The sequence below is a fragment of the Aricia agestis genome, chromosome 7 (assembly GCF_905147365.1).
Source record: "Aricia agestis chromosome 7, ilAriAges1.1, whole genome shotgun sequence".
Taxonomy (NCBI): Eukaryota; Metazoa; Arthropoda; class Insecta; order Lepidoptera; family Lycaenidae; genus Aricia; species Aricia agestis.
The window spans coordinates 15,077,443-15,096,037 of record NC_056412.1 but is presented as its reverse complement, the minus strand read 5'-3'; the positions used below and the strand labels follow the sequence as shown (position 1 = coordinate 15,096,037).

Genomic DNA, 18,595 nt, shown 5'->3' with positions numbered 1-18,595 from the left:
CTCTGGGTTACGTCAATAAGGTGAGATGATAGCTACAGCTCTACAAGGCTGCAGAATAGCTGCCATCTTGTAATGTGGCGCTCTAGGTGGTGGGTTGCATGACGTGCATGGCGCTGGAGGCGATGGCCATGGTTTACTCCAACATACTGAGGGATCACGTCAATAAGGTGAGATGCCAGGAATAGTTACAACCCTAAAGAGCTGCAGAATAGCCGCCATCTTGTATTGTGTCACTTCTTGGCGCTCTGGGTCTAGTCAACACGCTTAGGGACCATGCCAATAAGGTAAGCTGTGTTCGGTCGAACATAAGAGATGAATTAAAAATTGTACATTTTTGATAACTATATTCCAGTTTTACAATATTCAAACTTGAGATTATACAATTTGAAACTATGAGCGTCCACGGCGGTTGTAGGTGTGGTAGTGGTTCTTGCGGCGTACCTCGTACCGCGCCGCGAATGTTCCCGTACGTGTGAGGGGAACGGAAGAGCACCGACTACGCTCGATGATTTTACGGGTTGATTCAGACCGCAACGCGGCGCGTAGACGCATTTCTAAATTTGTACTGCATTGACAGATTGACATATCGCCTCGCGCAATTGAAATCTGTCAAATCCATACAAAATTCCGCGCCGCGTCTCGCCTCGCCTCGTCACGTTGTGGTCTGAATTAACACTTTAAATAGGTGTTCGTAGCTAACGCGCAAATCAGCTGCAGCTCTACAAGGATGCAGAACAGACGCCGCGATCTTGTAATTTGTCACTGAGGCCTAACAGTAACAGCTTAGTACAGTACTATTGCTAGGCTAAAGTTATTTAGAGGGGGCTATTTAATCAATCGCTAGAAGGCCTAACTCTCAAAAAGTTAGGAAGGCCTTTGTCACTTTAGATAAAAAAAAATTTGGAATAAAAAGTAAAAATGTCATAAAATTAATAAGAGACTGTGGAATAAAACATTATTTTGACAAATTTTTTATCATCTGTTTAGTATTCTGCGGCCGGACAGGCATTTTCATTAATATTAATTACTTACACAAGGGGGGGGGGGGGCACTTAGAAATTTGCATAAGCACTCTCCCGTTTTATGTTACTGGAACAATCATTTTTGAGCCACGGTCGTCCTGTATAAGAGTCAGCCTACACAGCTTTAAATCACAAGTTTTTAAGTTTGATATAAAATATTCATTGATTTATTATTAAAAAATATATCAAAATTGTAGCTAAAAATTTCTGATCTATTTAAAAAATTCTATGGTCCAAAGACCAATCACGAAGATTCTTCATATTCATTCAAGATAAAATATCGTGAAGAACAAAACTTCATATTCATTCAGTACGAAACATCGTGACTTATCTCGTGGTTTTTACCATAGCGAGGCCTTAACCGTACCTCATTACGTGTAACCAGGTGAGTGTCATTGCCAATATCGATCCCGCCCGCCCTTGATACTCCCTTTGTCCTCGATATAACTATTTTTACCGCACAATATCATAATCGTAAATTACCATCGACCCATAAGGTTTTATGACGTAGCCAAAGATTTTAAACGTTAGATAAGCTAAGTTCTACCGTACCGTTATGCCCTATCGTCCATATTATATTCTGATAAAGCGAAAATGTGTATTGTGTAAGTTTGTCTGTCTCTTAGCGCTTCACCCTTAAACCACTAAATAAATAAATAAATAAATAAATAAATAAATAAAAATTGTTTTATTTCTGAATAAATTTGAATCAAATCTTTTCAAAACGTTAAACTACATGTTGCCTGCCACCCGGTTCGGGAAGTAGCCCGGCGAGAAAAACCGGCGTAAGAAACTCGCACGGGGCCACTTTTGAGTAAAAAAGTGAAAAAATTGCCTTTTGAAAAAATAAAATTTACAATGTAAATAACACTGGACAGTTTTCAGAAAGAAGATAAATTAAGTTCTGATACCAAATTTATATTGAATTAAATTTTGACGACATGTACGATTCCGGAAAAACTAATAATAGTAGTTGGGGAGTAGTCTCTACTCTCTACTCCCCAATTTTTTGCGCTGTAATTAGTTTTATAAGCATTAGCCTCTATTGTGTCTATAATAGAGGCTAATTCTTATCTTAAAAGTATTTATGTTGGATCATGCTAGTAATGCGGTTTATAATGATAATTGTTTGAATATTGATTTTGTTAATCGTAGCAATTGATGCGGATAGTAAACATAATATCACTGATGATATCTCATTAGCGACCTATCTAACATAATATAATATGCATATGCACATAATACAGATATAGCGTCCCACTGGACGATTCCGTGGTCCAGTGGTTTAGAGCGTGGCTCGCGACACGGAGGTCGTGGGTTCGATTCCCTCGTTGGAAATATGTTATTTCCAAGTTTTCCTAGGACAATGTAGGCTGATTACCTGATTATCTGATAATAAAAAAAATCATTTGTCAAACGGACATGTAAAAAGTCGATCCTGGGTCTAATTTCTCGCCAGTCGTGTCGGTCGTCCGTCCCACTGGGTTATGAGAGTAACGGAATATCTTTATTACCTGAGGACTTAATGGGATAACTACATCAATGCCAACCCAAATAAGAAGTTGTGATGATCCAATTCCTTTCTAACACATACTAAGATGAGAAGATTAGTTTTATATTATTTGTTGTAAAGGAATATCGATTCCACTATTTCATGTAAACCGTGTCACATTGATGCAGCTTGCATTGTTTAGTTCAGTCTGCGCCTATTAAATTATAAAAATATGATATTAAAATGTTAAACTAAAGTCAAACGCGTGTTCATTCGTCCAAACTCTTAAAGTCGGTTGTCCTAATAATATTATGATATAGTATATTGGGTTGATATAGTATAATTGAGTATATTGTATATTGGGTTACACATTTGTTAACCATTTTAAAAAAAGCAGAATGGAATATTACACGATTAAGAATATGGTGGATTAGCCACAGTTTATTATTGTCAATCATAAATGATTGTGATACTTGTAGTGTTGAGCAGTTAGAAGTGTAGCCTGTATACTTATAACTTATGTATACTTCTAACTTATTAAAACTAAGCAAACTCTAAACTGATAGTAATAATATATGAGTTTGTTTGTCTGTATTGAACGCACTAATCTTACGAAATATATGGATCGATTGTTATGTAATTTGCCACTGACGTCGAATAGACCCGCGAAATTATTTAAGCGTGCGCAGCTGCTCGGAATGTCTGTCTAGTTAGTTTGGCCCAACTCGAAAAGAAGTTCACAGAAACATTTGTCTACCGTCACAACATACAACTCACTTATTATTTTGCCCCAATATTAACATAGTTGGAAGTTTCTTGAGTCTTAAAACTTAGTAACGGACCGCTTTTTGTTTGTGGATAACTATGTGACACAGCTGTGAACAGCCTGTGTTGTCTGCGACACGAAATATCATTTTGTCGTTACTTTGCGTCTGAGAACTACAAAAAACTAACTTCTTCTTGTTAAATTAATAATAATAATAATAATAGCTCCCACACCGGTTTCGGTGACGGTGGCCGGTTTCATTGAAACCAGGCCAGCTACGCAGGAGTAATTTTATAGTGCCCAAGTATGTGCGCAGTACACAAGAGCACTCTCTATTCCTTTACTCTCATAACCCAGTGGGACGGACGACCGACACGACTGGCGAGAGATCAGGCGCAGGACCGACTTTTTACATGCCCATCCGACGCATGGATCATCTTACTTGTCAGACAATCAGGTGATCAGCCTGCATTGTCCTAACTAAACTTGGAAATAACATGTTTCCAACGCGGGAATCGAACCCACGACCTCCGAGTCAAGAGCCGCGCTCTATACCACTAGACCACGGAGGCGTTGTTAAATTATTATAATAATGAAAAGTTTCAGTCATTGTAACTGTTCGAAAATACTCATATTTTGACTTTTCGAAAAGCAGCAGCAAATATCACGCATTAAAATAAAGAAATGTGATGACACGTTATTTTGGTAGTATTAATGTTTGTTTATATTTAAATTAAAACAGATTCAAACGGACGTAGAAAACTTGAGAGCATTTATCTATTAGAAATCTCTCCCTTTAATTGGTTTCTTAAACTTAAATTTTAACCTATTTTTTTATTTTCAGGAATTTGACGCGATGTGCAAAGCGGAAATATCATTTTTAATACCAAGGATAATTATGAATGTGAGTATTTATAAATAGCTATGTCCACACTGTGCACTTTCATCTTCAATTTTCGTCATCAACTTTCGTATTGGCGCATTCAACAATTGAATGCGTCAAGGAACGCAACGCCAATATTGTCATTTTTGAAGTTTTGAATGCGTCGGGGGCATGCCTCACGTTCGCTGTTGACTGCGCTATAACGCATGCCCTTGACGAACAGAAAAAGGCACAGTGCGGACAAAGCTTATTATAATTGTAAGTACTTTTAATTTTGTAAACAATTCATAAAGATTATCTCGATACTTATATATTTAAAAAACGAAATGCTTTAAGGCAAATCGTTTTGCCTCGTCAGCATCATTAATTACAGGCAAAGACGGGCAAAATTCCCAAATTATAAGAAATTTTTTGCATAGTTCATGAAATTAATGCATATTTATTCTTTTCGTTTCGTACAGCAAAATAGATGTCTAAAATAAAAATATGCACCTAAACTCTAACGCCTCGCTAAGATGCAAAGATCCGAATAATATATTATTATTTCTGATGTATCTCTATTCTCTACAACAATATGTAGTTGCATATAATAAAATAGTTCAGTGTGCACCGTTGTCTATTGCCATGACACAAGTTTAATGTACCATGTTGTTAGATAACGACTAGCTGTCCCGGCAAACGTTTCTTTGCCATATTTGATATTATAAATTATTTCGCCCGTATTATTTTATTGAAGTGACTAAATAAGTATGTCACCATGGCAACGTCCATCGCTATCCCGTCGCACAAACAATGGTGGCCGTCAGTCTCGAGTTGTAATAATTTACTATTATTTATTCAACAAATGCACTTATCAATATAAAAGTACACAGTAGCCGATTCTCAGACCCACTGAATATGCATATAAAAATTTGGTTAAAATCAGTAAAGCCGTTTCGGAGGAGTACGCGGCCTAACACTGTGACACGAGAATTTTATATATAACGATATAACCTGTTTTCTTTATACTGTTGCAGCATATTATTAGTTGTGTACATAATTGTATTTAATTTTGATTTTTTTTACAGTGTTTATGTATATACTGCGTGCTGCGGCTCTACCACCTACTCCGGGCGGGTGTCACATGGAAGGGCTCAGCTGCTATCGAGCTGTGACTAATGGAAAAGGAACCTGGAGGCCCCAAGCTACCTTGCGAGACGAGCCTGCTGCTGGGCGGCGCTGAAAGCGACACCGACGCGAGCCTCCATTCCCTATGACGTACTAAGAACTTTTCTGTAGTGAATTTTGCCTCTATGTCTTAAGAGTTCGTTTATTTTGGGCTCCCACGCAAAACTGCGAATTCGCATCGCATCGCAACGAAATGTCATTTTAGTATGAGTTTTGCAATGTCATTTTAGTAGATATCTGCGATGCGATGCTAATTCTCAGTTATGTGTGGGAGTCCGGAGCCCTTATAGTGAATCTTACTTGCGTACTTGCGATCTATGAAAAAATTTATCTACGTTGTAAAGCTCAGTTCTTTGCAACATGCAATGTCCTTCCTTGTTCGGTCCAGTCAGTTTTCTATACCAGCGTCAAATGCGTTCTCATCAGTTTTTATTGAATTTCAAAAGCCAGTTAATTGACGTTCGTTTCACATAAAGGTGCGTCCACATTTGTATCATTTGCGCGATCAGATCTCCGATCAGATCTCCGTCGCGATCATCGCGCCGTATCAAGTATGCGTATCATAGTGTGGACGGCTATTAGATCATTCTGCCGATCACGCGTGTATATGATACGACACGTATCAGATACGCGGTTAATAGCGATCGGGGCGTATCATGATACGCGTATCATTTTGATACGCTTCGATGATACGCGACGGAGATCTGATCGCGCAAATGATACAAATATGGACGAAGCCTTACATGTAAGAATTTTGCTGTTTGATAGATATAACGATCAGGATCGAACATAAAGCGGTAAGTACTTACTGAAGTTTGAAAATGTAAGCTGTCTTCTAACTCTCCAAGTCCCGTTTCGTTGATTACTATAAAATTATTTAGATCAAACTATCGAATAGCCCCGGTGTGTGTTAATGTTAGTGTGATAGAGAAGAAAATAATAGAAGGGTGTGACAGAGAATATTATGATTCAGAATCTTCATATTATCATAGATATATTGTGATGTATATGAAAAAAAAAGAAGTGTATATAAAATGTACATAAAATATATCATATACCAGAATGTTTACAGATGAATTCGTTAATTTATTTTGTATTAAAGTTGTATGTACAGAGCATTTTGTGACATATAATTTGCTTGTATAGAAAGATACGTTGTGTCAATGTACTTTAAAAACTTAAATAAATTATTGAATGTTTTGTACGTTTTTTTCTATTATTTAAGTCTAAAAAGGAGTATGACAAAATTCCTTTTTTCCATTTTATTAACTAATTAAAAACAGAATGTTCAGTTTGGTAAGATATTTAGTTACAAAATCCAGTCGCAAAATACATAATGGCGGACTACGGTACTCAAAATCTTTGCATTAAAATCCATTAGCGAAGAAACGTCATTACCAGACGCATATCTCATTTCTTTTTTAGCGGCGAAGTACAAGAATATCTTATTTCTTTTTCAGCTTAAAGCGAAGCGAGAATACTAGTGCCCACTCTCGGCAAATATTGACCGTTGCAAGAGGTTCGAAGTGACCACTTGAGAAAATCTGTCGCTTCGCCGTTAATGGAGAAAAATCTTCAAGTGAACTCTCCATTAATTGTCCTCAATTTATATCTAGCTTTCAGTACTTGAATCGTAGGAAAGTTGAAAAATCTATATCTATACTTATAAAATATATATATATAAAACTCAAAGGTGACTGACTGACATGGTGATCTATCAACGCACAGCCCAAACCACCGGACCGATCGGGCTGAAATTTGGCATGCAGGTAGATATTATAACGTAGGCATCCGCTAAGGAAGGATTTTGATGAATTCCACCTCCAAGGGGTTAAAATAGGGGATAAAATTTTGTTTATAATAATACTTCTTAACGCGAGCGAAGCCGCGGGCAAAAGCTCGTGTCTTAATAAAGTTAAGGAACATAATATATTAGGTTCCATAAAAATAAGGATCTGATCAATTTGGGACGGTATTGGGCGATGCGATACATTTTTAATAGACCCATTCATTTACTACACAAGAAGTCAAGTCAATGTGATTTACATTGACTTGACGCTGCTCGCGCTGTTTGATTATGTGAGAATTATGAATGGTTTATTTATAAATCTGCGATAAATTTATAAATGAACCATTTAAATCACCTTTTACGTTTGAAATGTTAACTAATCGTTATAGATAAAATATGATATGATACAAACCTTCAAGAAAAGAGCGTATACCCTCTTAAAAGGCCGGCAACGCACCTGCAGCTCTTCTGATGTTGCGAGTGTCCATGGGCGACGGTAGTTGCTTACCATCAGGTGACCCGTTTGCTCGTTTGCCCCCTTATTTAATTTAAAAAAAAAATATCGCATGTGGACGGCAGCAAGACGGTCGATTGGTTACTTCACCTTACTTCTGAAAATCGGTTAAGGATTTTATACTTTTTACGATTTTTGAAAGGGAGCGACAACGAAAAACACGTGCTCTGGACAAGATTAGGCAACACTCCAGTAAGATTAGGTATTACGAAATTCAACGTTTCACGAAAGTAAAGTTGATATCTTATTTTCTAGCCAGATGTCATGTAGTACAGATACAATAATATGTTGTCATAAAAACTACAATAGAGCCATCACGAATATTAAAATACTCGCTTCTAATTTTTGACGAATACCTGGTCGGCTCTTTCGTTTTACTTCTACAGGAGTACCAATTATTATTATTATTTAATGAGAATCGTAATACACACACGTTCTGAATCAACATATTTGTATTTCTACGAAGAGATCCGAATCGACACGAAGCCTTGTTTCTCAATAAACTCGATCAAAAATCAATTTGTAAGAGAAACACGGAGGGCCAGCACCTTACATTTTACTCGCAGCCTACAAACGCTTTATTGGATTCGCAGAGTGTAATAGCTTTTGACATCACAAAAATAACGCTAATAAATCACGTTTGTAAACTCGTTCGGGTGACATTTAGTCGGAGTATCGCCCACACTGATACCTAATGAGTTATGTAAATTATACTTTCCTACTTTTGTACATTGTAGGGGTCCAAGGGGAAGTTTTGTAGAGTTCGAAAAGAGTATGTTGTTTGAGCACCTTTATTATGTAAGTTCACAAATGTTTGCGTGTTAACAAGTACGCGTTGCTAAGTGCACTGCTAAACTGGAATATAATAAAATAATTTGACACCACAATGACGACACGGCGCGTCAACGTATTAAGTTAGGTATGTACAAACCGTACATACATGAAGTAAAAAATATAACCTCCCTTAGTAATAAAAAGTTCTACTGTGTGTGTATAAACGTTTAAGTTATTTATATAATGTTGTGCTTGTTTGTTAAATCACTTTCCCACATAATAAATAACGCTTAAAATACTGCTACCGAAGTTGTAGTAGCTCTTTGTGGGTTTTTAGTAACCGATTTTCAAAAAGAAGGAGGTCATATGTTCGGCTGTGTATGATGGATCACAAAGTAAATTTAATTAAAAGATTTCATACCAAACTTTTCTCAATTTTCAGCGAGGCTACTGATGATGACATATCGGTATCAAATCTGGAATGGTATTGTAAGCCTCTGAAGGTCAAACCTTATCAGGTCCGTTCTTTGTCGCTTAGCAATTGGAAGCCGCAAATCCGTGTATCAGCTCACGATTGGCTGACTTCCCCTGACACAAACTATAAATTGTATTGTACCCTCACAATGGGACAAAAGATTGGATTATCGAGGCCTCATTGATATTTGTGGGACTTCTGCAATTTTTGGTCATACGTCATCATAATCGATTGGCATAGAAGTAAATCCATACTAATATTATAAATGTGAAAGTGTGTCTGTCTATCTGTCTATCTGTCGGTCTGTCTGTCTGTCTGCCTGTCTATTACCTCTTGCTCTAGTTCTCAGACATGCATTACTAATTGGTCGGGTCATGTAAATAAATGTTTGCCAGGATGTTTCAAATGGGCTTTTCATAATCCAGCCAATTTACTATCAGAAAAGTTGATTTCTAGGCAGATGGCGGACCTTAGCCTAAGTAATTTGGTCGCGTTAAGTCAAACCCATCCGACCTATTTAACCGATCACAGCTAACATTGAATTGACATAAGCCGACCACATGACGTAGGTCCGTCTGCTATCTAGGAATGAATTTCCTCGATGGTACTTCCCTGATAATACACCAGAGCGAGGCGCTGCGATGTAGGATATTTCTTTAATATATTTTCCCAATAAAGTCTAATCGATGAGATTAAACGATCAAGGCCTACGTATATTAATATCCCCCGTATCACAGGCCCTCGACAAAGGGGATCTCGTGTCGATGTACCAATCTATTTTTTTTGAAATTTCATAAATACGTGAACATTTTCACCATATTAAAAGTGATTGCAAAACGTCAGGAAATTCAGAATAGATTTAAAATAGATATTTTACAAAATGACGCCCGCAATTATGTCGCGCCAAAATTCGTTTATCGCCAGGGAACCGTACATTTTTCCGGCTTGAAAAGTATACTTTGTCCTTTCCCGAGATTCAAATATATCCCCTTACCAAATTTCAGCCAAATCAGTTCAGCGGTTTCGGCGTAAAGACGAACAGACAGACAGACTTTCTCTGTTCTAATATCGGTATGGATATTCATACATTCTTTATCAATTCATCACATTATTCCTATCCATGTTGAAAGTAGAAAAATAATGATTGTTTATGTGCTATGAATCTGTGCACGTGGCAACGTAACCAGGAAATGCATTAAATGAGCCCCTTAAAACTATATATGATCTTTATTTACTGCGCATAAAGTATTTCACCGGAGGCCCAATCCCCTTACCCCTACCCTATTCCCTTCCCTACCCTCAACTATTCCCTTCCCTTCCCTACCCTCCCCTATTACCCTATTCCCTCTTAAAAGGCCGGCAACGCACTTGCAGCTCTTCTGATGCTGCGAGTGTCCATGGGCGACGGAAGTTGCTTTCCATCAGGTGACCCGTTTGCTCGTTTGCCCCCTTATTTCATAAAAAAAAAAAAACAGTTTAGAGGACTATTTAATTCAAATGTAACGTGGACGTTGAGTTGTCTTAACTGTTTATATTGTGTGTTAATGGAAATACCTGGTACATCAATCATACACTTACGGGAAGGGCCTTTACCATGAAGTGTCAGACTCAAGGGAGGGAATCCTTTATCGAGTTTAAACTTGAACCCGCTCCATACGATTCTTTTTTTTATTTGGATTTTTTTCACACTTATATTTTCACAAAGGCCAACTCTAGAGCAAAGTTATTACCACTGGCAACAGAGTCTTTATACCTCATCAAATTAGTACTGACACTGGTTATTCCTTATAAGAGGTCATTTCTAAAGAAGAAGAAGAAGAAATATTTTGATAGTTCTTCTAACACGTAGTATAACACGCTTCATGAACAAATGTACCGAATCCATTACATATATTATACTTTTACACTATTAACATTATAATGTTATTAAAATAACGAGGCATATAATTTCATATAAGTTTTAGCACCTATGTAAATATAAAATTATTTTAATTTTGCCTCTCTTTAACTCGAGATTGGCTAAACCGATTAGGCTTATTTTAGTCCTGAAATATTCGTGGAATTTCAATTTTGTACAAAATTGAGTATTTTAGTAATACTCACTCACACGGCATCTAATGTTGCATTAAAATACTGGGTACTGATTAACCCTGATCTAACTGTCGTTTAATCTTCGTGGTAGAGCCGGGCTAATATCGGTCAGTTGTTGGGAGCCGTCACGAGAGCTGATTGATGGCACTATCAACTCAACATTCTCAACTCAAACGAATTTATCATTGTGGACCATAATTGACATACCATATAAATGGACTCTGCTAGGCATATTTTGTATATCATCCCAAATAAAAATACATATTGAGTTATGAATGCTGACTTGTTCTTTAGATCATTTAAGATATAGAGATATTAGAATAAGACAGCATTCATAACTCCTTCCTAGTGATGGATATGTAGCAAAGGTAGTTGTCAAATAAATAAAATATGATGAACAAAAATTCAATATGTCCGCTTGCGTACATTGTGTATGTTTTGCGATATGTATAAGTTAATGTGTTTAAAAGAAACTATTTATAATTTCGTTGAATTAGACTAGTGGTCCTCAACCTTTTTTTCATACGGGCTACAAACATGTTTTGGTCTTGGTGTCGCGGGCCGCAACAAAATTTTTTTAGGGTGAAAAAATAACATTCATTAAAATTAACGATTTAAAAGTGGAAAAATTTACGACTTTCACGACGACTTAACATTATTTTGCGTTGGGCATAAATTTCAAAATGGTTACAAAATTCGATTGGTAATAATTGTTCTATTGGTGCCCCAGAATATGAGTTTTAAGGATCATTCGAAGTAGCCAGTAGACATGAATAGTTCATGAAATAATTTTACGAGGAAAAAAGTTCACATCCTGAGAATTGGGTCTCATATAAGAACGTCCTTATGACGTTATAAATAAATAAATAAATAAAATAAAAATAAATAAAGGATACCGCACTAATCGAATGTAGTAGCTTGGATGGCTAAAAGGTGGTGGTAGGTTTACCGTTTTATTATAACATGGAAATATTAATTTCGCCTAATCGGAGGAAAAGTCCCAAGATATAAACTTTACAGTTCAGACCACAACGCTGATGGACACTTCAAACCTTTTCAGAGTTTTAGCTGCTCATTCCACCTAATCTTAAGACCAAGATGCAAGATAGCCAGTGAAGCAGAGTCTTTGATTTCTAAAACTCCTGAGTTGGACCCGAACAATTATAAGGTGACCGCGTAAGTAAAAGATCGTTGTTATTTCAAAGTTTTTTAGGTTAAGTTACTAAGCCGAATACGATGTAACTTTTAAGTTAAGATAACTTACCATCTTGATTCTTAATGCGTTATATTAAAGTCTATTACATAAAATCAGCATCAGCTTATAAATCTTACGCAGCATAATACAGGGTGCAATTGAACCTACCTCCCAAATTTTTTTTGGGGCTTAGGTCAAAGGATGTGGTTAAGATTTAGGTATTATCTAAAGTGCTTATTTTTCGTAATTAAAAAGTAATTTTCCATTCTTTTGATGTGTATCAATTAATTTTATTCTAAACATACCTGTCTACGTCCTTTACATTTGACGGTCCTAAGTCCGTCAAAGTATGAAGGGAAAATTTGCAACTTATGATAATAACAAGAATGCAGTGACGGATTAGCCCTTAATCAAATTAAGCAATTGCCTAGGGCATCACGTCTGAGGAGGCACCAGAAGAGTAAAGGTTCAAAAACCGATTCTAGTTGAGATACGGATAGGAGGGCCCACAGGCATGGATTACTTAGGGCATCAAGTAGTCTTAATCCGTCACTGCAAGAATGTCAATGGAAGGGTGGGGCGGGGCCGGGCCGCGCATGTGTCCATATTTTGTGGTGTATGGTAGGATAACTTTCGGAGGCTATTTCTCAAAATTTTAGTACTGAGTGATTATAAAAGAAGAAATACGTGTATTTTTATTTTTATCTAGGATCAATATATCCAAATTTGGCAGGAAGGTTAAATTGCACCCTGTATAAGAAATTTTCATACGCCGTGTGTAATTGCGATGTCCCCAAATAATGGAATATCAATGCTCTGAACTCCAGCGTTTGTAAAACTTTCTGCGGGAAACGAAATGCTTTGTTACTGTTGGCGAAATTATCATTATAGAGACTAATGCTACGAACATGGTATTTAATGATAATGAATTATTATGTTAGATTTTTAAGATAGATTCGAGAAATGAAAACTGAGTGAGAAAAAATATAATATACAAAAATAGATGCTAAAATTTGACATTCTACAAGTATATTATACAGTTAAAAAAAAAGCCTCCGTGGTCTAGTGGTTAGAGCGTCGCTCTCGACTCCGGTGGTCGTGGGTTCGAATCCCGCGTTGGAAACATGTTATTTCCAAGTTTGGTTAGGACAATGCAGGCTGATCACCTGATTGTCTGACAAGTAAGATGATCCATGCGTCGGATGGGCATGTAAAAAGTCGGTCCTGCGCCTGATCTCTCGCCAGTCGTGTCGGTCTTCCGTCCCACTGGGTTATGAGAGTAAAAAGGAATAGAGAGTGCTCTTGTGTACTGCGCACACACTTGGGCACTATAAAATTACTCCTGCGTACCTGGCCTGGTTTCAATGAAACCGGCCACCGTCACCGAAACCGGTGTGGGGAGTATTATATACAGTTAAAAAAATTGACTCTATAAAAAACAGCCAGACTACAAAGTGGTTATGTGCTAAAAATTACATATTAAGTCTTTATTGGTTGTTGCGTGATAGCTGGGAATACCTGATATAATATTTAAGGTCTATCTTAACCTTGGGTCTGGATGAATTACCATGATTGTCAGGCAACGGTTACACGGTCAGTATAGCAGTTCAGTCCATAAGTTTGGTCAGAATGACGGGAGAATGATGATGGTTTGACGGACTGATATTTTTATTATGTACTTTTATGCCAAATCAGTCTCAGATTGATGAACTGAACTGATGCCAGACTGAGCGTGTCAGTTGTCTAATGTCTTATGCTGAATGCTAATGCGAGCCTTCGAGTTATGAGTTTTGCGGCACACACGATAATTTTTACTCGATTTGGAGTAAAACTAACGAGTAATACCGATACTGAGTACTGATCATTACAATGATTACGAAGCTGTCAATTGCCGTCTGTTATGATGGATAATCATGGACGAATATTATATAACCTCTATACCTCCATAATCGCTTCTAAAGGTCAAGAAACTTACCTAAGTACTAATTCTTTTGATATTTACGCGTAGAATTGTTTTTAAATAAAGTATAGGTATAAACATATCTTGTTCGTGAAGTATTATAGGAGCAAATACCTTACAATTTGAATAATCTCTCAAGTATTTTGTACGGGCAAAGTTCAGAACGTTCAAAACGTTAAAACGTAGTTGTTGGCTTGCTCGACATATTTTATGTGCATCAAGAAAACACACACATTTTACATTAAACAAATATAAAAATTGTATGTTTGTTATTTCGTTTTGATAAACTGGAGATTTGAAACAAATTAATGTAACGAACATAAAATTATACATCTAAAGACCAAACAAATCCATACTAATAATAATATTATAAATGCGAGAGTGTATCTACTAATTTTAGCGCAAAGGAGTTACGGGCGTTGTCTAGAGGTAGTCGGATAGACTATAGTTTTAATCGCAGGAGCGCAGACAGTTAGCAGTGAGAAGTAACATGCTCGCCCGCAGGTTTGCTCGCTCCATGGTGTTCTGTCAGTCTTTTTATACGAGCGGCCTGTACTGTGGGTGTCATACACGACTCGAGCCTACAACGCGACGTTCTGCGCGTTTTTTTTTAAATGTAATAAGAGGGCAAACGAGCAAACGGGTCACCTGATGGAAAGCAACTTCCGTCGCCCATGGACACTCGCAGCATCAGAAGAGCTGCAAGTGCGTTGCCGGCCTTTTAAGAGGGAATAGGGTAATAGGGGAGGGTAGGGAAGGGAATAGGGTAGGGGATTGGGCCTCCGGTAAACTCACTCACTCGGCGAAACACAGCGCAAGCGCTGTTTCACGCCGGTTTTCTTTGAGAACGTGGTATTTCTCCGGTCGAGCCGGCCCATTCGTGCCGCAGCATGGCTCTCCCACGTATAGACAACGTGCAGTATAACAACGCTTTTGGGATGCTGTTGCGACTGCCGTGGGGTGGGATCAGGGATGTTTGCCGAGGCCCGTACTGATGGCTTTCACGCTATCATGCGCAAAAAAGCCGTCTCTCTCCTGCAACGTATTCGCAACTCTCGGAACAGCATCCTAAAAATGATTGCAAGTAAACCAGATTGCCCTATTTAAAGGCACTAGCTGGAGGTAGCACTGGGCCTAAAATAAACATTATATTGTTCTACTCTTAAATACTAACAATACTAACATAGGTTAAGTCATGGATTGTTACTTACACATATAATATTTTTATGGGTTGAAGCCTGAAATAAACATATTTTATCTATTTATTTATTATTAACTATATTTATTATTAACTACTAAAACTTTTTGCAACAGAGTCAAAACCAGACTAATGAAACTTTAATGTAAGAAACTGAAAGGTAGGCTACGTGATTTCGTCGAAGCGGAGTAACGTATTGTATTCCGCATCTGCGTTGCGTCGACGCTGTGACGACGATATAACAAACATTTCATGTTGGTGTTAAAATTTTTCAAACCATTGGCTGTGTACAACGGTATCGCATCTGTCTTTCCCACTTTGTTTTTTCTCCGTGTGTCCGCTGAAACGTCACAACTCATAACCGATGTTACTAGTTACAAGACCAGAATATCCATAAAGTATAGTTTTCACAGAGGCAGTACTGGCTGCCAATAAGACTGGCAGCCAGTATTGGCTCGGTATATGCCGCGTGTGAACAGTTTGGCCTGGCTTGAAAAACTGTTCACACGCGGCATATACCAAGCCAATACATGGCTGCCAGTCTTATTGGCAGCCAGTACTGGCTCTGTGAAAACTATACTTAATTACATTATAAATGCGAAAGCGTACCTATCTGTATGTTGACTCTGAAATTTTGTCAGAAAATTCTTTGAGTCCCGGAAAAGGGCATAGGATACACTTTATCCTGAAAAAATGTACTGCTACCACGCGATTAAAGAAATTTGGCATAACGAATTTGTAGGAGTCATCTAGAAATAAAATACGTGCAAAACTATGCAGCGTTTAAGCTGCAACGACGCAATGCAATATGGCTCTGATCAAAGTAAAAATGTAATTCTGTTAGCAGTAGCGCAGAAATGGCATTTTATTCTTTATCGTTACCCGCTGACCATTTCACAGTAATGAAGAAAGACGTGACTTTGAATAAGAAACCAAGTGTTATTTCTCTTTAGCTTCAAGAAAAAGTAATACCTCAATTCTACAAAACTGTGCTGCAGCCCGCATCGTGCCTTTTTCGATTAAGTCAATTGGCCTGTTTTTTAAAGTTAAATAGACAGTACAGGCTGATTTAAATAAGGAATGAAGCTGCATTACATAACAGTTGTATACTATAATAATAGAATTAGGGTACATTTCAACATGCGAGAAACTTGTAATTTTTCTGTTTTCTTTATCCCAGTTGTGAATAAATGTTATTTATGTACTTTTTCTTCCTCGGAAATATTTTATCTGGTATATTTTTCTGGTTACTTATCGGTCGGATTGGTAACGCATTACATAATTATATATTATATCAACTGTAACTACTAATTTTACTAACGTAACAACTAATGGTAACAAATGTCATTTAGACCAATGTTAGTAACAATCGTATTAAATAGGTATATTACTTTTTCTCACCTCCGGGCGGAAAACGTCAACTTTCGTCCCGCTGCGCTTACCGATGTTGCCGTTTTCCGCCTCCGTCGAGGAGAAACTAATATACGCACCATGGGCAGCAAATAAGAAAGCCTCAGATCATATGAGATATTTCTTATTTTCCTGACCTAGGTACGAACTCTAACATATAAAAATAAGTCGGATTTTCCTTCCTGACGCTATAACTCCAGAACGCACGAACCGATTTCCACGGTTTTGCATTCGTTGGAAAGATCTCGGGCTCCGTGCAGAGATCTATAGAAAAAAATATACAGAAAAATCTTCAAAAGAAAAGCAAGAAAACAGGGAAAATCATTTTATGGCAAAACAACATTTGCCGGGACAGCTATTTATTTTAGTGTATTATAACCTGAGACGTCGATGTTATGAGTTGCATTTTAAACGTCCCATCAAATTAAGCTTTTACCGTAACACGAGACGATACACATGAATTGAAAGACTTGCCGCTAGCGGGTGTCGGACTGCCAGTTCCAAACTAATTTGAAACTGGCAGCCAGACGTAAGTATCTTATTGCTTTGCGATGTTCCAATGTGAAATAACCCATACTTAAACCTTTTTAATTTTAATATGATTTCGCAAACAGTGCAATATCGAAAATTACATAAAATATAGCGATGGAATAATTATGCCCTTCTCTTAAAAGTCGAGAGTCTGTCGAGTGAAGGATCATAAGTAATTGTAAACGTCTTGTAATAATGAACAAAGAGCCCTAAACACGGGAGAAAATATGTCAAAACTCGTTTCATTACAAGAATCTGGAATTCGAATAAAGAACACGATAACGACAAAAAATTTTGTTAATCTCGGAATTTTTCGCATTTCTCTTCCCTGGCAATTATCTGTGTAATTAAACAGCAGATTTGTTTTCGAACTTTTTTAATGAACAAAACTCTATGGTGCTAGAAAGAAAAATTCGGAGAAAGAAAAATGAGTAAAAAAGTTTCGGACAAACAAATTAGACTTAGCCTTATCTGTGCGTTCCGAGTCTTGATCGTCATGGCGGTTATCGGAACAATCAACATTATTTTTCCTTTTTGTCGAGTGCAGTGTTGGAAAATTAGTAAAATTAATAATAACTAAAAGGGCAAGAATATTTACTGGTTTATATTTCGGAACATACATAGCTATTAAATGACGTGCTGCGTTGTCACCATCTTTTATTATTATTACATTGACATGTCTGTCTGTCATATGTCGCGAACTTAACAACCTCATTAACAACCCTCATGGCATAGCAGGCTTAGCATGGCATAACAGTAGAAATGCGAAAGAATAGAAACGCTGACAGATTTGGCTGACAAACTGACATATTTCCTTTGTTATTCCATTTCTTTGTCTACCTTACTGTAAAAAGAATAAACCTTTCTATGGTGGCCACGCTAAGCCTGCTGGTATGCGAAGGGTCATAAAATCTGTAAGGAAAATGCGGCCCGCCCCGCTTCGCCCCGTCACAATGTTCGGGGAGCTCAACCGAACGAGACTCGTGAGCAATATGAGTCCAATATTATCAACGCAGCGAAGTTATTCGTTCCAAAACTCGGTCACACCGTCCAATAATTTCAACTTGAAATTACTTCTCAAAGAAAATTGATCTCCTCGACATTAATACTATAACTTTTCCTTTGGCTCGTTATTTTCTTTTATAAATATAAAAACACGCAAAAGACTTAACTTTTAAGATGATGACTAGATGATGCCCACAACTCCGTTGCGCCAAAATTAGTTTATCACTCGGGAACCGTACATTTCTCGGCATAAAAAGTATAATATTATGTCCTTTCCGGTTAAATGTGGTTAACTCTATCGGAAACTGTTCGTATATACAAAT

The 18,595-nt window shown here is 37.3% G+C and overlaps 1 protein-coding gene across 1 annotated transcript in view; it reads left to right on the top strand.

The window, feature by feature from the left end:
* The window catches only part of LOC121728943, a 41,512-nt gene extending 25,355 nt beyond the window's left edge, over nucleotides 1-16,157 (top strand). The window contains exons 6-9 of the mRNA XM_042117284.1: nucleotides 4,125-4,184; nucleotides 5,231-6,075; nucleotides 9,933-9,941; nucleotides 16,151-16,157. Coding sequence (XP_041973218.1) covers nucleotides 4,125-4,184; nucleotides 5,231-5,317 — 147 coding nt within the window. The 3' untranslated portion in view covers nucleotides 5,318-6,075; nucleotides 9,933-9,941; nucleotides 16,151-16,157. The remainder of the gene's footprint in view (nucleotides 1-4,124; nucleotides 4,185-5,230; nucleotides 6,076-9,932; nucleotides 9,942-16,150) is intronic.
* Nucleotides 16,158-18,595: the final 2,438 nt, after the last annotated feature.